The 23,029-nt window shown below is 39.5% G+C and overlaps 1 protein-coding gene and 1 long non-coding RNA gene across 2 annotated transcripts in view; both read left to right on the plus strand.

Moving 5' to 3' along the window:
* Window positions 1–16,226, plus strand: part of LOC103153260 (zinc finger protein GLIS2-like) — a 30,008-nt gene extending 13,782 nt beyond the window's left edge. Inside the window, exons 2-7 of the mRNA XM_016661834.1 lie at window positions 6,496–6,681; window positions 9,284–9,495; window positions 11,527–11,712; window positions 13,176–13,309; window positions 13,603–13,721; window positions 15,366–16,226. Coding sequence (XP_016517320.1) covers window positions 6,516–6,681; window positions 9,284–9,495; window positions 11,527–11,712; window positions 13,176–13,309; window positions 13,603–13,721; window positions 15,366–16,051 — 1,503 coding nt within the window. The 5' untranslated portion in view covers window positions 6,496–6,515 and the 3' untranslated portion in view covers window positions 16,052–16,226. The remainder of the gene's footprint in view (window positions 1–6,495; window positions 6,682–9,283; window positions 9,496–11,526; window positions 11,713–13,175; window positions 13,310–13,602; window positions 13,722–15,365) is intronic.
* A 153-nt stretch (window positions 16,227–16,379) lies between these two features.
* Window positions 16,380–18,222, plus strand: LOC107833209 (uncharacterized). The gene is made up of 2 exons (XR_001658922.1): window positions 16,380–16,713; window positions 16,744–18,222. It is a non-coding gene; the product is annotated as an uncharacterized LOC107833209 (long non-coding RNA).
* Window positions 18,223–23,029: the final 4,807 nt, after the last annotated feature.

Raw genomic sequence — 23,029 nt, forward strand, 5'->3', positions numbered from 1 at the left:
AACTGGAAAGGAATGAAAGAAGGGAGTTAAAAATGCACTGGAGAATAAAGTATGTGAGAGAGGCGAGGGGAGGGCAGGAGGAGGAAGAGAGATGAGGGAGGAGCGGGGAACAGGAGAGGTATGCTCTGCTGGTGAATTGGGAGAGGAAAACCACAGGAAGGAGTTAGAGGGAGGGAAGACAAGAGAGGAGGGAGTAGAAAAAAATTACAGGGAGGGAGAGGCCAGACCAGGGCGACCGTAGAAGCAAATGTTTCCTGTGAGAGGTGGAAAGCCTGATGAGTGTGTGCGTCGTACCTGAGCTCGAGTTGGACTCCATTAAGTGTGACATGTCATGGATGTTTTAACTGTGTAGGAGTTCATGAGAAAAAAAGCTCATGTGCTTTGCGGCGTCTCAAAGCCAACCCTTGCGCAAGTTCCTGGAGACCTGTGCACCTAAACGTTTGCAGCCCTTAGAGTTTGAGAGTGCACATTTGCAGGACCAAATGCAGTATTCTTAAATGCAAGTCTTCTTATAGTCACAGTCTGTGCTCTGCTAGGGATGGAAGTTGTGAGACATGTTGCAGGGCTTTGAGGGGGAAAGCTGCTGGAGGTTGGAGGTTTGGGCATTGCTGAGAGTCTTTCCGGCATAGCGTGACTCTGGTGGGAGTGCGTGTCTGGACGCATGTGGCGAAGGACCGACGGCGTATGTGCGTGCCTCAACGGTGCGTCTCAAGCAGCAGTCCGTATGCGAGTGTGTGCATGAGAAAAGTCAGTGAGGTTGCAGCGGAACGAGAAACCAGTGTGGTGAAGAAGTTGGCAAAGAGAGCAGCCGGGACCCTAAACACTGACTTCATTGTGGTTTAGCCTCTGCCTTATATTCTGCCGGGGGATTGTGTCAGTGATTGCGGAAGAATTTGTGGCGACAGCGAGTTTCTGGGAGCCCGAGGGAGGAGGCGCGCATGTTGCTGGTTCAAATCCAGCCAGTTAAAAAAAAAAAAAAAATGTAAATCAAGAAACATTGTCGCTGCCAGCTGTCATTAGCGAGCCGTGCAGCGGGACACCCAGTTTAGGTTTAGCAGCTGTGTAGCACAAAAAAAAACCTACGTTCAAACCCGTGTCTGGTGCCATTTAAGAGGCTGAAAAAGTTGTGTCCAGAAAAAACAGATGCCTGCTGAAAGTTTTCCACTTGGGGTGCAGGGTTTCAAGTAAAAAAAAAAAAAGTTTCCAAGACAGATTTGCTGGCAAATTTTGAAGAAAAAGCTAACCAATAACAGCTCAAATTCTGACTTTGTTTCTTTGCGTTTTAGAAAGGCTGGATTGTCGCTCCTCTGCTTTGCCTCGTTGGTCTTACTGTGACGTTCCAGGAAGGAATTTGGAATAAACATCTGAGTGTAATCTAAAGTTGGCATGGCGGACTGGGCTGCATTAGTCAACAATGTGAGCAATGGTGGACTAATGAGTTTTTTTTCTCTCTCTCTCTCTTTAGAGCTGCATTTCGTTGTAATTTTCCTCTTTATCTAAGAGAAAATATGCGAGCTGATGGGGGGTTTAAACGGAGGTCAACTTCCAGTTTTTGCAGAATCACAAAGTCGGTTTTCTTCTTAAACGGTACCGTCGTCGTGACATTTTGTCCTGAAAACGTAATCCGCTGTGGAATAGGTTTAGTTCAGAGGAAGAAAATGCCGAAATGTGAGTGCCACCTTAAACATTTCCCCACATAAAAAGTAACGGCCGAGAATCTTTAATCTCCCGCGGGTCGTTTCTTGTGTTTGTACCAGCTTGAGTGCTCAGTCTTACCGCTTGCAAGAGTGTTGCAAAGTGTGTGTGAGGGAGGGAAAAACGCCGCCCTCGATAAGATAAAAACCTGGGAGAGAGATTCCTCTAGCAGTGTCCTCTCTCTATGGTTACTTCTAACCCTAATGAAATTGTTTTTTTAATTTCAAGGATTCATAAATCCTGCATTCAACTCACCTTTGTGGCATGGGAGAGATTACCTGGAAACTCTGACGGTGAATGAATTCCAGTGTTCTGCATCTGCAGGTTCAGATTATGTTTTTATTGAGATTTCATCCTGAAGGAAAATTAAATTTAATCCAAATTCTGGAAGAAGTTACTAACATTATTATTATTATTATTTTGATGTGCAGGTTGAACTTACCCTATATCTCTGAAACTCAAAATGAGTAAAAATCTCCTTTCCCGGGATATTTTGTGACTTTGAGTTTTATCACAACATCCATCCATTTTCCATTTTTTCTGGCTGGTGCCGATTGGTCAAGAGGCGGATTACATCCATGTTCCATGTGTTTTCAATCCTCTATACATTTTCTTTTAAATCAGTCTGCACAACTAAAGAACGTAAAGGCAAAACTCTTATCCCTCTCTCCAATATAATCTCAGGAAAACTGGGTCTGGAAAAGTCTGGAATTTCTCCATGAAAGCTGTGTGGGAACCCTGCATAAATGACGAGAGGCAGCTCAGAGAGCGGTTCCTCTGTGGGTTTGGGACGGAAGCAAATTTAAGACCCACTAAATATAAAAGGTGGTGAATATTAGGTCCCAAACAGGCCAATGTCCTTGGCCATGTTCTTAACACTGCTACTGCAATAACAATATATTGTCGATATGCTGTTCAGCCAAAGCAATCACTGCCGGAACTGTTATGGTCACAACATGACTTTACGACAACCAGAAATGTTCAATAAAACCGTTTAACTAATTCAACTTGACGCCTTAAGGGATAAATTACCACAGAGTTAAAAGCATAAAAGTTTTAAAGGGACAGTGTGTTATACACTCTTTCACGCATATTTGAGAAATCCGTTAATCTCCCGTAGCAACCATTCAACCGTGCAAAATGCCTGGTTGGACCGAGAGTCGCCTTCGACAACGAAGCTCCAGTTTCCAAGCTGAGCTTCTGCCCACTCAGCTCCTTCAGACTAGCCAGCCGTAAATAGCAACCACCTGGTGGAACAGAGAATCTGCTGAGTTCATTATACGAGCTGCTTCCATTGAAACGCTGCTAAACGGTTAATAGAGGAGCGATGTAGTGATGACTTTACAACAACCAGAAACTCCTGAAGGTGGAGTTTCAGAAAGAGGAGGAGTTTTTAAAGAGACAGAGGCCCAATTTGAAGGTGTTAAAGTTACAACATCAAATTTCTTTTAACTGAACATAGCTACTTGATTGTGCTATAAAATGCCACTAATGACAGATACACAATACTGCCCCTTTAAATGGAGCCTCCCCATTTTAAACAGACAGAAGATTAATTTTTACACTGCTGGTGCAACTAGATTTTTTGTTTTTATTTCGTAAAACCAAAAGCAAGTCATTTTAGGAAACAACTTCCCCTCGTTGATCCCTTGAAAGTAAAATGCACACAAAGTGCTGCTCAGTCTTACATGAAGTAAAGTGTGCATCTTCTCCTGCATGCATGCGACTGTCACCACGATGTAAAATTGCAAAGATAAACCCATCAGTGCTGTCAGCTTTTCCAGCAGCTGCTAACCATTTTTACTCTCCTGCAAGATTTTTCCACCTTACCACGGCTTCTTCCCGTTTTTGGCTTCTCCCCGCAACGCTTTCACTTTGAAGCCACTATCCGAATCTTGAGTCACTGTTCAACAGGAGCGCAGTGGTGAGTCATGGATTGAGAGATCTTTTTGACTCATGCCTCAGTCGCAGGGTTCAACCTTAACAAATGAAAACGCTACTGCAAAATCTTGTCGAGCCACTTAAGAGCCGACCGCAGAAATGCAGAGGAACAGTTTAATATCACGATAACTATCATGAGGTTTTCCCTCAGAAACTGAACAACAACTGACCTTAGAGACAGATGTGTTTTTCTGTGATGCATCACTAGAGGAACTCAGACCTTTCTCAGAAGTGGATTGTTAGGTTAGAGTAATGAGCTATGTGGCATTAACAAAGAGCAAAGGTTTTCATTTGTTACTTGTTTTGTTCCTCGTTTGTAGTCATTTACACTGTAGCTTTATTACCTTTGGATTAATTGTATAATTTATGTGCATGTACTTTTTTTTTTGCATACATATACTTCCCAGATTATTCTTCCAGGAGAGTTAAAGACATTTAGAAGCTGCAAACTGTGCAGTTTGCTTTTGTGGTTCTAATAAACACAAAATTGTCTTTGTCAGCTTTTTGAGTTGACAAGTAATTATAAAGAATTTATTTATTTTCTTTTTTTTTCTTTTTTTTTTAACCTAGTTTGGTGAAGCACAAAAGGGTTCGGGGGGCGCTCATGCTGCCCTGGGTAGTTGCCCATGTTGCCCATATCAGAGCTGTACATTCTTCACAGTAAATAAATGAAATACTTTGTTGTATATCAAGAAAGTATATCCACTTTAAACACTATGCTAAATAAATAATTTGTTCTCTAAACATCCTTGTTTGGAGTGACTGTCCCTTTTAGCACAAATCTGACACAACTAACCCTGTGATTGGCCAACATCTCCGAGTGTGAGAATGAAGTTGTTTTGATAGCTGCTCACCAGACATGTGGCTTGACCTATGAATCAGATTTTCCTCATCCTGTTAAATGAGAGACTGACCTCGGATAAAAGTTAACACTCACACTTAAACCTTCAGATCTGGAAGGGGAAAGAGAAAATCTATGGGGTGTCTACATTTACACAATTTAGCTCCCTTTACTTGGAAAGTAAAATGTTTTTGGGGACTGTATAAGTTGATCTGCCTGTGTTTTAGGGTTTCGCTGTTGGGCTGAGGGAGGAAGCTTTAACATCTGGTTGAATCTGACGGACTCGGGTGTTGTGTGGCCAGAATGTCAGAAGCAAAATCTCTGTCATCGGAGGAACGTATGTAGGATGTGGAGAAGGGCACTCAATTTGGCTCAAGAAAGTTTTGGAAGACCGTTTAACAGCTTAGAAAGGGAAACCTGGGACAATGCCAGGCTGGAGACATGCAGGACACTGCTGATTGGTTGAAGGAGTGCTTTGAAGATCTCCCAAATATGGCCACCATAGAGGAATGCTGAGAGACTAAATAAACTCCCTGATGTCAGGACCTTAGTTTTGGTTGAGACACCTCTTAAATGTCATGTAGAGGATGCAGACAATTCCTGTGGTACCAGTCGGTAGGAAAGGGGATAGGAGATTGTGTTCCAGTAACAAGCAGGTCCCACTTGTAAGGCTCCCTCAGGAATGAGGCTGTGACAATAAATAAATAGGTTTGATTGAGGTGAGTTGGGCCAGGAATGTGTGTAAAGGTCGTGGTACCTCGTCCCACCAGGACTCTCTTTAGAGACGAGGCTCTGACCAACTGCTGAACCTTGAATTCAAGAGACGGAGAGCGGTTCTCATCCCTGCCTCGGAACAGTGGACAAGATAATTATCTCTTGCAAAGCTGCCGACAGCGTCACAGGAACTCGGCTCTCCGGTACTTTGTGGTTCTGGAGAGGGCCTTCGACCCTGTCCCCCCCGAGGTGTTTTGTGGGGAGGCTGTGGTAGTACGGCGCATAAGAGGGATGCCTTTAAGGACTATCAGGTCCTTGTGTAAGCAAGGCAAATTCTGTGGCTGCATTTGTGACATAAACTTGAGCTTATGCCCAAATCCTGCTTGTGGTGTTTATGGACAGGATCTCAACACTTGCCGTGGAGAGGAGAGTATCTGGTAACATCAAGGTTTAAAATGAGCCATTTGCAGATGATGTAGTTCTGTTGGGATCTTTAAGTCATGACCTTCAGGGTGCCCTGAGGTGGTTTGCAGCAGAATGTGAGGAGGGATAAGGTCTTGTGGTCAACTGGAAAAAGGGGTGACTGCTCCTTTCTGCTGGGAAGTTAGTCTCAACCTCAGTTAGTAGGCCATGTACTGTAGTGTCTTGTTCAAGGGGTGTAGGATGGTGTCGGCTCCCTGCCAAAGGGTTCCCTCCTTTGACGATGGACAGATGGAGTGAGGGTTTGCTCCTTTCTACTTATTTTTTTGTCCCTAGTCTATGTTCATGAGATATGGTTTGTGACTAAAAGAACAAGATCCCGGATACAACCGGGTTCCTACCATCATCCTCCAACCACTTCTTATCGTCTTCAACATCCAGTTGTTGATCACGTAACTCGTCTGATGCAAGAAAAAAAGTGTTTCCAGTGCAGTTCTGCAAAATAAACCAATTTTGATACGTCTTAGTGTCAAAAGTTTTTCAAAATTGCCGTTTTTCCATTAGTCAAATTTATTTTCTAAATGTCAAATCGGACAATTACATGGTCAATGGAAACGCAGCTGCTGCTGCACATTATGAGATTTGAAATCCACTGTTGCAGACAGAAAAGTTGTTTAAAAATGTTCTTCACGTGGAGGACGAACCAGTTGACACACATGTGACACAGATGTGGAGAAAAACAAGCCCTGAACCATTAAAATATCAAAACAAGATTCAAACACCGCCATGTTGTTTATGCCTCAGCTGAAAGAATTTCAAAGTATTTCTCGCTGAGGATTTAATTGCCTTTGTTTTGGGTTTAATGCCTGTTTTTCCCGTCTCAAGGCACCAGTCTTCAGCAGCCATGCTTTCTCTGGACGAGCCGCTGGACCTGAAGCTTCCCTCTGGACGAATGGGCGGTCCTGTGAAGTTTGGAAAGAGGTCCTGTCCCTCATCGATCTGTGCTCCTCTCCACACCTCAAGGCCACGCCTGCAGTACACCACCTTCCCATCGCCGCCCTCCTCACCAGGTAACCAACCCGGATGACTGAAGCTCTACCAGCTCAGTTAATAGAAAGATTGGGTCAAGTCAGGCATCCGCGTGGCATTGATGATGCCTGGTGTCACAATGAGTCTTTAACAAAACCAATTCCCTGTTCTCACTTCTCCGGTAACCTAATATTGTAAATCCAATAGAAGTTTGCTCCTCACACAGAGGTGGATTGTCAGCAGATTTGGAAGCGTCGGCTCTAATGAGTTGAGCGTGACACCGACATGAAGTGACCCAAAGAAAACTGCAGCTGATGCAGACAGAATCATACGTTTGTCTCCAAACCAGACTTCCCACTAAGCACCGAGGCACGTCCAGACCACACCCGGGGCAGAGGTGGAAACCGAATCAGAGAATGGTGTTTATTAAGTCGGAAAGAAATGTAGTTTTCAAGCTAATTAGGAAGAAGTGGAAAAACTTTGTCAAATTGCAGCTGTGACACGTGAACACGGTGTAAGGCTAAAAAAGTGATTTGTGTAGATATTTCTATAAGTATTTTATGTGGAATTAATCCTTTTTAAATAAGGATGTAGGATTATATTTTGGGTTAATGTTAATATTATTACTGGGGCTAACATATAGCTAATATATATCTATTTATATAAATTTTAGGTTATTTGTTACCAATAGGACTATAAAATAACTTAAATAACTGATATTCAAGTATGGCAGATAACTTGAGTCTTTCATTATTCTATCAAATACATTTAGCAAAAGATACTTTGCTTTTTCATTTTCTTTCTTTAAATTATGCTATAATTGAACGATTAATTTGTTTACTTTGGTGAACAAAAAATGCCGCAGGTCTATGCAGCTCCACGTTGCGGTCAGGTGCTTCTTGTTTGCTTAAGTAAGTCCCCACATGTGCATACAAGCTGTTTGTGCTCCGGTCAAAAACAGATGGAACCATAAATAGTTTTTTTTTAAAAAAGAAGGCCCACACAATCAGTTCTATAGTTCAGGAAAAAGAAACTCCTTCTGATCATCAAAAGAAATATGTGGTCAATCATGAATTAAGGAACTGTTATGAAAGTAATTATTTCCCATAGGGGGCGTTATTGCAACAATACAAAAGAAAAAAAATATATAGGAATGTGATTTTAAAGTACTAAATTCCAACATGTCTACTATCTGAAGATGGATCAAAACTCTGAGCTTATGAGAATCTAAGTGACTCAAAGCAACTTCAGAGACCAAGGTCTGACTTGTTAACATTTAAGTATTAACCCTACTGATAAGCTCTAAATCACTTTGGATATTAACACCAACTAAAGCCTGTTGATGCATATTCTACACAAACCAAGGATTGTACTAAAAACATTTTCCTGATATCTGGTGATTGAAGTTATGCTAAATCATGACTTGTTTAGCAAATGAAAACAAGTCATGATAAATAGTAAATAGTAAATAGTGGTGGTTTGTGAAATAGCGACCCATTAACATTATTGAAAAGTTCATTTATTTCAGTAACTAAATTCACTAAGTGAAACACATCTTATAGATTATGCACAAACTGATGTCTTCAAGCTTTTATTTCTGTTAATTATAAGGATTTTCTGGCTACAGCTAATAAAAACTTCACTTTATATAAGAATTTTACATCAAACCAATAAAAAAATACAATCAATTTAACATAGAAATGTGGGCTTAAAGAAAAGTGTGTTTAATACCTGCTTGAAGATTATTTTCAAAAGGTGCTTCCAGTTTGTTTAAATGAGCCTCATTTAACGCATATTTTTAATTTACAGAATGACTGTGTTAGGCAGGTGGGAAGTTGCTCAGGGCAGCATCAGAAATGGGGGTTACACAAACTCCAGATAAAATTATAGAAATGACTGTCAGTTTAATCATGAAGAAATCTTCTATTACTTTTATGTATGTGGAATCTATGGAGATATGGCGCCCCCAAGTGTTGAATATGCATAGTGTTCCATATTTTGTGCATTTTGTTGTTCACCAGAATATCAGAGGATTTTCCTCATTTTTCTATTTATTCACTGGAACCAACTGCTACATTCAAATGAACAACCTCCACTTAATTTAGTATTAGATCAGCAAACAAAACACATATTGTTTTTATGTAACTGGAATTGAACAGTAAATAGTTAAAGACTTTTAAGACTTATAATACTGAATACTAAATACTAAATAAAACATAAAGATTACAAAGATAATGCATTTATTTTTGGTGTATAAAATTGTTTAAAAATATTCTTTGTCATATTCTTCTTTGGCTCGATGGGATATTAATTGTCCGGAATTATTGATACATTTAAAGTCAAACTAAAGTGCTGCTGCATGAATAAATCTGCTAACACAGTTACAGGTTGGGGGAAAAAGATCTGAAAAGCTTAAAGAAATTTGACCTAAATAGTCTGACTGGTCAAAGTCAGCTGAGGTGAGAAAGAAAAATTACAAAAAAACAAAAACAGAATTTAAAGCTTAAACACTTAAAAGTTAAAGGTCAATTAAAGCACCCGCAGGAACCACTTAGTGTAAATGTGATTATACAGGCCCATGCAAACCGCTTGATAGTCTGACATAAAACAGACTAAAGTTTAACCTCTAACTTTCCGATCCAGATTCCCAGTCTTCTCAGGAGCGACCCGGCTGCTGCTTCACCCCTCCAGCCATGGACCTCAGCATGTCCCCGTCTTCTCAGCGGGCCCTCTCCCTGTCTCCGTCTCCGTCCTCCCCCTCGTCCCCCTGCCCTCCATCGCCCCTGGAGTCCCCTCACAGCAGCAGCAGCAGCAGCAGCAGCAGCAGCAGCCCGCAGCCTCACCTCTTCTCTCGGGTAAGAGCCGCAGGTTGCACAGTGACACACAGCGACATGCACACAGTCACATCAGACGGCCACGGCAGCACTGAGTGTGTATTTAGCTTGAAACCATTTTGACTGTTGACTTTAAAGCTGCAGTATGTAACTTTAAAAAAAAACAAAACAAAACATATGTATAGTTTTACATGTGTGTTGAAACTGTCACTATATGTTGTGACAGTTTGGCAGGAGACAGGTAATCTGTGAAAAAAAAAACTGAGCTCCTCTGACTTCTCTCATTGCTAACTAGAAACAACCAATCAGAGCCAGGAGGCGGGTCTCATTGCTGTCAATCACAATCTGGTGTGGCGTTGCTCACTCCCACTCCAGTTCCCCTCTTGCTCTCTACTAGCTGGCGGAGCGTGTTGTGAATGCTAGGCTAGGTAGCAGGACCACCGATTGTTTTCTTCTTTCTTTACCGTCATCTTAAAAGAAATATACACTTAATTAAAATTCACATTTCCATAGTGAATACGTCTTTCGTTTGATAAATTATGAAATGGTAGATTCTGCATTTTACTGGTTTTTTTTTGTTTGTTTGTTTGTTTGTTTTTACACCTGTAGGTAGATTTAAAAACTAATCTTAATATGGCGCCAATGGACAAAAACTAAAGAAAAAGCTAATCTCTTATTTAAAAAAAAATCTCTTGGATTTGAGACGGGAAAATTTGACGTCTGGTGATTCAGCTGCTTTCTGCACAGCTGCACAAAAACAAAGAAGGTCAAGTCAGGTAAAACACACTTAGATTACGCAATAAAATACAGAGTTTTTAGATAAAAGAATATTACGTGTGGTTTAAAACCCAGTTTTGCGAGCCGTGTACACCAAAAGAGGAAACTTGTTGCCTAGTTACAAGTGCAAATCCCAGACAACACAGCAACCACAGCTATAAAGATACTTCATCATGACTTGTCCTAGTCCAAGTAAAGCATGCAAAGTCTTATTTTATTAATTTATAAACATTAAATGATACAATCGTAGATTATGATTGACTTTGTTCTGAATTATTACTTTTGCACAGCAGTCCGAGTCACATCTTTAAACTTAAAAATGAATTTTGCCTTTAAATTTGTTTCACAAACAGAAATGAAAAATGCTCTTTGCAAAATTTTACAAAACACCACAATCTTCAGATCTGTGTCCTCGTTTGATTCATCCAGTAAACTTGAGTAAAAATCCACTTGACGTGCGTCACATCGACCCCTGACTTCTTCTTCTAAATAGTGAAATATGCTATTTAATTTGTCTGAGTCCAGCTGTTCAGAGATCGGAGATAAGTCAAATTGTAGACGTGCTTCAACTATGAATAATAAAGCATGTTTTTTTAATTTTTATTTTATTGAAGATTAAATCTTAAATCTCTCACAAGAACGTTTTTTGAGCCATTAAACTTTAAGCTGACAACTTTAAGAGGTTTTTCCAAAGATTTCTTTTTCTTCTCTAAGTCCCTTTACTGACTGGTCTCAGTCACTCCAAAAGCCAATCCCCAGTTTCTGTTTTTAAATAAATTTGATCAATCTGTCATTTTTCAAAAGGAATCATTATTTTTGCTGTTTCCTTTTCTTTTTAAGTTATTAAACGATGTTCCTATTTTCAACAGCATCAAAACAGTTCTTGGAGCTGTCAGACAACAGATCTAACAGTAGGGGGCAGTAGATGCAACAGAAAGAAACTGTGTCTTTTGATTATAAAAAGAAATTTGTTCCATATTTGCAAAAAGGACAGCAATGGATTTTTTCCTAGTTTTTCCTTATGTTTTTGTTGTTCAGCTGTAACATTTGGGATTTTAAAAAATAGAAGAAGAAAAATATTACTATTGAATTCAATCGATCCCTAACAGTGCCTGGAAGTATTAAGAGATTTTTAAAGCATCTTAAAAGTGCAAAAGAACAGGTTAAAGTTAAGAACTTTTCCTCCGTTCATAGAAGTACTCATTTTTAGTGTAATGTGAAGGCAGTTTGTGTGAACTCTCAAACCTCTCTCCGTGTGATCGGCTCCTCTGGTAGGAAGCGTCTTGGCATCACAGCGTTGATGGTGGAGCCTCTCAGCCCGGATTTCCATTCTACTTCCCCATGAGGAGCCTGCAGAGGGGCTACAGCTTTTCCTCCTCTGTGTTTATCGGCCAGCACAGAGAGAAAGCCGTTTCTCCAGAACCCTCGCAGGAAGGTCAGCTGGCCTGTCGGTGGAAGAAGGTAAAATTCCTGCTCAGTTTGTGCAAGGTCTGATTAAAATTATCTTTCAATATTTAAAGAAATAGTCGTTTCTGATACGTCTGATGTTCAAGTGTGGGGAAAAAACTGCAACTGTAACTCTGGCCACTAGGTGGTGGTATAAGTAAATAATAACATTAATATCAAATAGTCAAATAAATAGAAAAAGAAAAGACAGAGTAGTAAGCACTAAATATTACACTTAACAGAAACCAATACTGAACTGCCACTTATGCATAACATGTTGGAGAACTTTGAGCAAAGTTTTTTATTTGTAAAATCAGTTATATATATCTGCCAAGTGTGAAGCATTGTGTACTTTTACTCGCTTTGAAATAACGTCTACAAGAAATAGCCAGGAGATTTTTCCAACACCTCCCACTGAAATTTAATTAGAAGAGTGTTTGAGTTTTATAACAATGTCTAATGATTGACACAGGGTGAATGAACCCGTCATATGTTCATTCAACCATGTGAACCACACGACTAAGATTCCCAAGAGTTAGAAAGTTAAACTATATTATATACCATTCCTGACAATAAAATACTGAATATCAAAAAATGTGAATGTAAAATTAGGAGTCAATGTAAATAGAAAGTCCTAGAAATTATTACGCATGGATAATAATATATAAAGGTTAGTGTTTTGATTTAAAATGTGAATTATTGAGATTACACATTGAGATAAAAGGCAGTGGATAGAGTATAAATATATTTAAAACCATTTCTGGTGCTTTCATATGTCTTGGAAGTAGAGAGCTGATCTCCAGGGGATCCTGGGTAAGATACAGTTTTAATGAAAAACAATCGTTGGTTGAGAAAACGTGACAAGAGGTGAACCAGAACCAGAACTAAGAATGGAGAAACATCACTCAGTGTTTTATAGTCTCCTAATCATGGTGTACCATGTATTGGTACACTGGGGACTAGGAAATTAAATCTAATATAAAAGAATAACTAGACACAAGAAATAAACAAACTAGAATCACTAGCTAAGGACTGAATAAAGTAAAACAGAAACAAGGCTGATCTAATCAAAAGAACCTGATTTCTTCTGTATTCTGTAATGAATACAGAAGAAATAAACCCAAAACAGGAAAAAACTTTGAGGAAACTGCAAACACGCTGGAACACTGACTTTCTTGAAATCAGTGTCACTAGTTTAGATTTTAGTTTAGATAGTTGCCTTTGATTAGCAGTAAGTGGAACATTGACCAACATACTTGGTCAATGTTTGCTTTGTGATTGCTTTGTGATTTTTATGATGGCAGTTTATTGCTTGTTTAATAATTAGTAACTACATTTTATGTTCCTGTGATGTAAAGCACTTTGAACTCCCTTGCTGCCGAACTGTCCTGTGCAAATATGGCAGACTTGATTTAACCAATAAGTTATTGTCACATAATGTCTTGTACAACATCCTCACTGATTTCTGTCCTCTCCAGTGTCACCTGCTTTTCGACTCACTCCAGGAGTTGGTAGATCACATTAACGACTTCCACGTCAAGCCCGAGAAAGACTCTGGGTACTGCTGCCAGTGGGAGGGCTGCGCCCGCAACGGGAGAGGCTTCAACGCCAGGTACGGCGCACACACAAGGGACAAAGGGTTGAGCTATTCACACCGGATGTCCTGTTGGAAAAAGGATATATTGGGTGTGGACTAATCTTCCACGTTAATGACCTTTTAAAGAGAAGTTGTCCAGAAAGAACGTTTGAGAGTATTCGAATAAACAAACCTATGGTGTCCCACCAAAGTTCATGTCCCGGTTAGGAGCAATTCTTTAAGCCAAATCTTTTTGGGTGATGCACACACCTACAGCATCAGCAAAGCACATGTATGACGGTTGTAACTTTATGTTGTTTGCGCTGCAGGTACAAAATGCTGATTCACATCCGCACCCACACCAACGAGAAGCCGCACCACTGTCCCACCTGCAACAAGAGCTTTTCACGTCTGGAGAACCTGAAGATTCATACCCGCTCCCACACAGGTGAGCCACCCATCCACCCGAAAATCTAAACAAACTGAATACGAAATGCGAAAGACTATTCAAATTAACATTATAGAGTACTGCAAAAGTATTGACTTGCTGTAAAGATATACACTGACTGTAATGTTTGGCATTGCATCAAATTGTCATTGCAATACACTGTATTCTTCTTTCTTTCTAATGTTCTTTATTAACAATGTTAACCGTGGTACAGTTTCTTGGAACCTGTCATCCGTTTTAATTCCTTAGAAGCAGGGAATTTCAGGAGTTTGTTTAGGTAAATATATTAAGCAAATTAGGTCCTGTTGGCCAGTCCTCCAGCTCAGTGGCGGAACAAGTTGGGTTGGGGGGGGGGATAATTACCTGGCCCCTGTGTGTGTACAGCAGGTGTGCTCTTTCACGTATCTTCCGCAGGGGGTTTTGGGGGGAGACGGACGCGCGGACGGACGGAGAGAAGGAGCGTATCGGTTAGTGTGTTTTACCCAGAAAACAGTTGGAGAATATATCGGCAAAACTATGAGTGAAACAATGACTGGGCAAGCCTACTATATAATTTACAGGGGGACCACCTCTTTATTATTCTACATGCACCTTACTCAACAGGAGGGAGCCCACTTTCTCCAGTCTGTAATCAGACATTAAAACGAATGGAAACTCTTCCTCTCTCCTGGGCCCGGGGGCCCCTGCTCCAGCTGCTGAGGTTTTATAATGGTGACTCTGTAATCTCGATCTGGACAGCTGCAGAATATTTATCTTCATCCTCCTACATAAACTTCTTTTGTTGAATTGAAACATAGCAATGACCAGTTGCTAAAATTTTCTCAATTGATGTAACATTTTCATTCATTATTTCTCTCTGATGGGTATATTTGCTTGTCTAAATGGAAATGGCTGCCTACTTACCTTATGTGACTTTAGAAGCATCAGAGACAGCGACATTTTCTTTCTGTTTGAGAAACAGATACATGTGTAACAAATTTCCTTTTAGCCACCCTGAGTGGACCCTTTGTTGAACAACTTTTGCTGCACTTGGAGCTTAGCCAGTAAGATTCCCTGTAACAGTCTTCAATCTCGCTCCAGGGAGACAACCAAGAGCAAAGGAGTGGGAGGGAAGAACCAAAGATCTTCCCTATGTGTCTTCTATGCTATGTGGCCTGTTTTTTTGCAGGTCACTTGGACCCAGACACACAAGCAAACAAAATTTATGACTAAAATCATAATTTTCTTCACTTCTGATGTGTGCCCTTCACTGTGGCGTCAGGGGAATTTATGATCAGACTTGTAGAGTGCTATAGGTTATACTGTTAATGTGTAGACTTACCTGAGCTGTGAATCTTTACAGCTCCTCTAGAGTTAACATAGATCTGCTTCTCTTATTAATGTTCCTCATTATTCAGTCTGTTAACTTTGTAAAATATTCAAAGTGCTGCATGTTGTTATAGAAGCTAACCCTATTTTAAGCTTCTCCACAACTGTCTGGTTAATTTATTGCTGTTTATCATGCTGTTCGTTTATTAATGTTCTTGAACAAATCCAAGATTTCTCCCCAGTGTATTGTAAGCCTGGCGGGTCACCAGGCTTTACTTGCAAAGTTTTGCAACCTTCAGGCAACCTTCTCACATCTATTTCTCTTCTTACTTCCAGGCGAGAAGCCCTACATTTGTCCTTATGAAGGCTGCAACAAACGCTACTCCAACTCCAGCGACCGCTTCAAGCACACGCGCACCCATTATGTGGACAAGCCTTACTGCTGCAAGATGGCGGGCTGTTTGAAACGCTACACGGATCCCAGCTCACTGCGGAAACACATCAAGGCCCACGGCCACTTTGTCGCCCAGGAGTCGGGTCCTTCTCCCAGGCTGCGGACTGGAATGGGGCTGGGGTTCTCTGGGCACCAAAACCCCGCCGAGCTGCCCTCCGTAGGCGGGGGGCACGTCATCCTTCCAGGGACAGCGGCAGCTCTTCTTGGCAGCCTTGGAACGTCCTTGCCCCTCTCCGCTCTCTGCCACTCCAGGGCCTTGGATCACCACGGAGCGCCCATCTTCTCCATGAGTGGAGGCGGCCGCTGTGGGATCAGTCCGCTCGGCCTTTCCGATTCTGCGCTGTTGCACCTCAGGCTCTCTGCCGCGTCTATGCTGGGGCTGGGAGCTCTGGGAGGTCTGGGTCAGGTGACAGGAAAGGAGCCAGAGGGAGACAATGAAAACGAGGGGAAAAAAGAGGGCGAGGCTCTCAATCTGTCTGTCGGAGAGGGACCCAGACCAGGGGATTCTTTGTCTTGGGTCATTGTTCCCTCAAACACATTTTTCCTAAAGCCAACAGCTGTTAGTTAAGCTGTGAGAACCACTGTGAATATCGCAGCTTTGGAGGAGGATCAGATTTTAATGGAACCAAATGACATCTTATCATGGCTTGATTGCACAGTTAGGAAATCTGTGAGTTTTGGATGAACTTACTCGGTTATGGTACAGTGCAAACATTGCAGACATGCCTGGACAAGAATGTTTTTAAAAACACAAGAGGGAGTTCTCTTTGAGTTTCCCTTCAAAACAATATCAATTCCTAGAAGTACCCTTGCACATGGTTCTAAAAGGGGCAGTATTATGTTTTTCATGCAAATAATGCCATTTTATAACACAATCAAGTAACTGTGTTAACTTCAGTTGTTACAAAAAAGATATATTATGACTTGAAAGAAATTTGACTTTGTAATTTCTCACCTTGAAATTGGGCTTCTGCTTATAAAAAACAATTGTGTGTATATATTGAAAACATTCTAATTTTATATTTTCCTGAACCTGTCTATAATATTTGCACTGTACCGTATATCCCTTCCCTTTACTGGATTTTCTTATGATTTCCAGGTACATTTATCACAGACTTTTGCCTGACAAATCGGCTGCGTCTTTGCACTTACGAAACAGTGGCACAACACTTAATATAGTTACTGTGTGGAATTTATCTGGCAGTAAAAAGAAAAACAAAAACACACCACGTGATGAAAATGTTTTTATTTTTTTTTTAGCATCAGTTACTTAAGTTAATTGATTGTTTAATGGAGCAGGTTTGAATTACCGTAACATCCAGACTGCAGAGAGCATCCGAATGAAAGACACGCCCACTAACTTTAAAAAACAAAAGAAAAAGTCTGAAGAAGTTTGTTGTCGCTCTCAACGTCAATTTCGTCTTATGCCATCCTCTTCATCACTCCAGCCTTTCGAAACCCTTTGGCTAAATACCAGCTGCATCGCAGTGTTCAAAGCGTGTGAAAAAAGTAGCTCCTATAGTCTGGAAATTACGGTACTTTTAAAAGGCGAAAATGTGATACGACATAGGTTGGAGATTAATTGGGAGATCAGTACGGTTAAAGCTTTACAACTTCTATCAATCTAAATTTTCCATGTGCTACAGAACACCTGTGCCATGATAACAGGGTGTCTTTGGTTTTTGTGTTGGAACAAAAGTGGCTGTGTGTGAAAAGCTCACCTTAGGGCTCCCGCGGGCCCACAGGAAGGAAACTAATTAGCCCTCTGGAGAGTCCCGAAAGGTCTAATTAAATATATAATTTATGATTTACTCCACTAGATGCTTGACCGACCTATCAGTACTGCTACTGTGGATCTCAGCTGCATCGTTGCTTAGTTTCTCTTATAGCTCCTCTGAATCGAATTGGCACCTTTTCGTGCATGATGGCGAGACAGAAAGTGCATCATTTTACAGACATTGTGATGTTTTTTTTTCTTTCTTTTTCAGATCACAATAGGAAAATAAAATAATTTGACGCAACTGAATGTAGGGTTATGGTTAACTCCTGTATTTAGGGATAACTTTTTTTAACGATAGCTTATTTGTCGCTGCATTCAAAGACAACGATCTAGGCAGGATCAGCCTGGCATCTTTTCAACGACGGATTGGTCATCAAGAAAGACAAAGGTGTGTGTGTGTAAATGCACATCTGCTTCAAGTGACTGTTAATATGAAGAAAAGCAGATTCTAAGAAACTGAATGATATCTTGATATCCTCAGAGTGTAAAAGAAAAACAACAACATCTACATTAAAACCCGTCTGCATGTAGTTTGCATGTTAGGAATTTTGATGTTTTACTTAAACCAGCACACACTGCCAGTGTGCCCAAAGTTGTACTGCTAATATTATCGCAATTATTTACTTGTCTGTTGCTGTGTAAAATGGGTACATTTTATTATTTTCTCTTTTTTTGTTGTTGTTCAAATATAGGGAATAATTTGAAGCACCAGTTACAATTTAAGCAATGCCAAAGACGCTAAAAGGATGAAAGAAACATTTCCTTTTCTTAAAAAAAAAAACAAACTAGAAGAGTTCGACAATGGCCACAGGCGGCCAGTACCTGCGCTCATTTATCCTGTTTGCACATGACTTTACGGTAATCGGTATATCAAACGTTTTCCAAGTGCCTTGTGTTTCATCTGAATTATATAAACGGAGAATTATTTACTCACATGTACAAGTGTTGAAGTGTCTTCTTTTTTAAAAAGAAAAAAAAAATCTGACAGCAGATGTTATCAAGACATCAGGGCCCTTTGCAACACTTTTCATCGACATCAAATGTTTTCATGATCTGTCAATAAAAACATAGAAAGAAAATCAAAATGGCCTGCCTCCCACTTTATTTATTTATTTAATTTTTGCAAAACTTGTTTTTTGTTGCTTTGGTATCGTTTGAGTTCCTCGTGAAATTTCGGAGACGATTTTAGGTGTCGCCTTCAAGCGTTTTGCGTTTTGTCGTTCAGCCTGTGTGTCTACAAGCATTCGCCGTCTTTGGAGAGCAGAAACGATCGTTTTAGAAACCCGCTTCCAGAGTTGATTCATTTCAAAACGTCACAAAAATCAAGCATTCTGTTCTTTCTGTCCTTTTTTTGGAAGTGTTACAGCGCCACCCATTGGCCCGGCATACTTACTACATCAATTGCTAATGAGAAAAACTTGAAATGTTCCCACTTTCTTTGGGAACTTTGTTTTGGATTTTAAGACACGTATCACACGCGATATAATGATTCTTAATATCTTGCTTTTAATGACTCCATCCGTCTACGTTAATTAGAAGTGTAACTATCACTGTTGTAAGAAGAGGACCCAAGCACGGAGAAGGACGGATAAAGGGATGTTTCCATGAGGTCCACCTCAACCTGACAGACATAAGCATGCAGTAAATAAATCGATTTTCAATCAGTTTTATCCACCAAAGAGTTAAGAATAAACTCGTTTTCACCGAGGCTCTTTAAGTGTGTATATATTTGAAATTTTCAATTGACATTTGTGACTGTAGACCAGCCATGATGTGGTAAGCAATATAAGCTTATTGCGAGGGAACGCAAAAGAAAACTTCTTTTGCGAGTAAAATTAATGTGAGACTTTATCCTGGACGCCATGTCGTAAAAATCCCATCGAAAGACAATTAAAATAAAATGTGAAGAATTTCGACAGGTACAGCTTTTCTGAGTGGCAGAATGCCTGACAAGTAGGTTGTACTTTTACAGAGGCTCTTTAGAGGCTCCATCATTTACTGTTCCAAATCGAATTATGTCGCTTCATTTACTGACTTGTGTTCTCTCGGCGTCTCTCCTCTCAGGTGTCAAATGTTTTTCGATGGAACGAGAGATGCTTCAACGCCAGAAGCTTTGTACAAAACACACAATGAAAAGCAAAGAAAGTGAAGCTCTTCAGATCAGGTGTGGCCCAGTAACTTCCCACCCTTTTGATCTTCTTTGTCTTTTATTTAAGAGCGTTACCAGGTTGCATCACGATGCACACGCCAGACACATCATTTTCTGTTAGAATAAAGTGCATTTTATGGTTGTTAACTTCATACTAGTTGACAGTTGCGCTCACACCAACGACAAGCCGCACGGCCGTCAGACCTGCAATACGAGCTTTTCACGTCTGGAAAACCAGAAGATTCATGTTACCGCAGAGCTCTGGCACAAGGTTCAAGGAAATGCTTTTAAAAAAAAAAAAAAAACTGTTTCTGTGAAACAGCGACGTGAAAAGCCCATTCTTTCCTGTCGCTGACTGCGTTTCCATTGACAATACATCTGTGCAAATTGAAATTACAAAAATAAATGTACTTAATGCCAACTTTAAAAGAGAAAAAAATCACATTTTTAGGCTATGTGATATATGCACTAAACATTAAACCACACACAACCAGGCTAATTAATTAAGAAGAACTCATCAATCCATCACACATCAAACCACCATGGGCGTTTTCCTCATACCTAAGGGTAATTATAGGCCCATTACGCTGTGCTAGCCACAAAATTTGTAGAAATGTTAATCAAAATCGAGCTGTGAGTATTTGTTGAACACTCAGCTGTGTTGAGTTTGTTTTTTATTTAAAATAAAGAGATCATGACGTGTTGTTTTGGATCTTTGATTCAGTTATTTCTTTTCATTTCTTATTTTCTCTCATCCAAGCCTTACTCCCTCTGTCATTAACAGAACTAATGTGACATTTATTAAGAAGAATATATAGTTCTCACTAGACTTGGAGCTTTTAACTTTGTAAAGGTTAAATGACAAAGCAAACGCTGCTGCGTTTACATGGGATAATGTCACTGACGCCTTTCCACCCAGCTAGAGTAAATATTAATTATTTCACTGATCAGAGGTTGTAAAATTTGAATGCGCTAACGGTCAGTTATCTGACGTTTTCCTGTCTCTTTGATAGCTCAGGAAAGTCCCGATGCACACAGATAAGAATCACAGAGGAGATCAATCAATCAATCAATCAATCAATCTTTATTTCAGACACAAAAGAGGTCCATAAAGTCATTAAAATATTATGTTATTTTAATGACTTTATGATTTATGCGTTGTAGTTGTGAAGGATCTTTTTTCCCTGCCTGGGGAAGAACATATGAAATCTGAGAAGGTGCAGTGCCAGGTAAAACAGGCCTTGTTTGCAACGAACCTTTCAGATTACTCTGTTTCGTAGAAGCAGAGAACATGATGACCTGGTTCTGGTGGATGTATTAGGGTAATGTAATCCTGTTCAGTGTGGAAACTTGATCCTGCAGGAAAGCATAAACAGCATATTTTCCAAACTTCTTTATATGATCTTTATATAGACAATAAGCTTACCTCATTCGAACAGCTAACACAGAAATTTGACATCCACAAGTCACAGTGGTATTTACAATTGAGACATTTTGCAATGTCGAATTCTGGATGTTTTCCTCTACGTCCTCTGACTTCTCTTTTAGAGGAATTTTCCACGGTTCAGATCTGTAGAGGACAAAGTCAATAGAAGTGTGATCTATAGTTACTGAGCTTCACACTGAAACTACATTTATTCATATTTTTGATTCTCCTGATATTTATTCATGCTATAATGAAACGGTAGAAGGAAAAAAAATGTAAATTTAACATTTCCAACCATGCTTTCAGTTTTTCTTTTTAAATTACCATCAATAACTGAAATTAAGCATGAAAACAATAAATTAGAAGATTTGGACACATCCAGAAACGAGTTGCTTGCAATTTTGATGGTTGTGCAGGAGGATCCACTTCTGCTTTTCAAAGATGTATGGTTGCATAACTCTGCATCCGTTTGCAGCCATTTTCACATCCGAGTGTAAACTTTGAATTAGCGTTTGGGGGTCGTGGCCAGGAATGACTTATTGGACTTAAAGTGACAAGACGCCTTAAAACATCTTGTTCTGAAAGGAGCTCAAGTGAGCAGACTAAAATCTTAACTAAGAATTATTTTGTGCATAAAAATGTAACGATCATGTTTTGTATAACGCATCGACCTAACCTAACCTGTTCAACGAAGTACAAATGGTGTGTGACCTTTAAGCTTGCAGGTAATTGTAGATGTAGATATACAATTTTAGTTAATATTCAAATGAAAGTAAATTAGCTCTAATCTATGGGGCCAGACTATAGAAACGATCAAGTACTTTACTTGGTAAAGTGCTGTCCAATTAAAAGAGGTTTAAAAAAAACTTTGACAGTTCCTGGAGCGTAGCTTTCCAGCTTCCTCTGTTACGGTTTTAGTATTAACTTCTCACTCCTGTTACCTTTATTGGACAATAAATGAGTGACCATTATTTTTCAAAATTTCCTCTTTCTCAGAATCTTCCTTCTGCTTTCTAATATCCGTTTCTCTATTATTTCAAGGAAAAAAGCCATCTGGCATTTGTGAAGGCTGCAACACAATGCTGTTCAAGCTTTAGCGAGCGTCACCGGTAGCTGTAACGCGGATCAGCCCAACCGCAGCAAAGGGACAAAGGCCAGAGAGCTGAACCTTTTTTTTTTTTTTTTTTTTAACTAACAGAGAGCCATAAAACAGCATATTGGTTATTTGTCACTGAGCCGTCAGGAGGCCTGAGAGCTCAGAGCCAGAAGACGGAAGCTTTTGTAATGATTAAGCCACTTTATTGCTTCACATGTAAAAAAAAAAAAAGATGACGCCCATGTACTCACAATATATTGGTGAAATTTGTGCAAATTAGACACAAAGCATAACAGAAGCAGTTTATGCATGTAAGCAAACCATGACCTGGTTGTGGGGTGAAAGGTCATTCAGCGAAGTAGATGGTGTCACCCCAAAAGCAAAAGACAAATTAATGAAGAGAAAAAAAAATAATGTTAAAACTAACAAAATAACTAAAACTGATATTGAGATTTTCATTAGCTGAAACAGACATAAATAAAAATGGTAACTGAAGTGTAAAAATTGTGACGTTCATGTGACACCTGGTGTTGTTGAATGTAGAACAATGTGTGGTGTTAATTTATCAAAAAAAAAAAAAATGGGTGCAAACTTTGTAACTCTTTCACAAATGCTGATTTAACACCAGGTAGTGTGAACACTGTTAAAGTAAGACTGGCATATTGCAGAAATATTTAATTTGAAAGTCAAATCGTTGGTTTGTAAGCTAAATATTTAACTTAATTAAATATTAAGTTTGCAGCTTTACTGTAGGAGTAAAATATGACTTTGAAAAATGAACACCCAAACAAACCAAACGTTAAGTGTTTACTGTGTAACTTTACAAACCTCATACCAATATTTGCATAAAAACAGTCTTAGGCTACAATAATAATAATAATAATAATAATAATAATAATAATAATAATAATAATAATAATAATAATAATAATAATAATAATAATAATAATAATAATAAAATTCACTCAGCCCTAACAAATTACATAAAACTTACCTTATAAAGCGCAGCCTGCATGAATGGGACGGTTTGGGAGCCTAATTTAATTGAAAGTTTAGATTAGAAACGTTTTTTTTTTCATTATTACAATTGGAGGT

Source organism: Poecilia formosa, unplaced genomic scaffold (genome assembly GCF_000485575.1).
Source record: "Poecilia formosa unplaced genomic scaffold, Poecilia_formosa-5.1.2 Scaffold344, whole genome shotgun sequence".
In the NCBI taxonomy this organism is placed as follows: Eukaryota; Metazoa; Chordata; class Actinopteri; order Cyprinodontiformes; family Poeciliidae; genus Poecilia; species Poecilia formosa.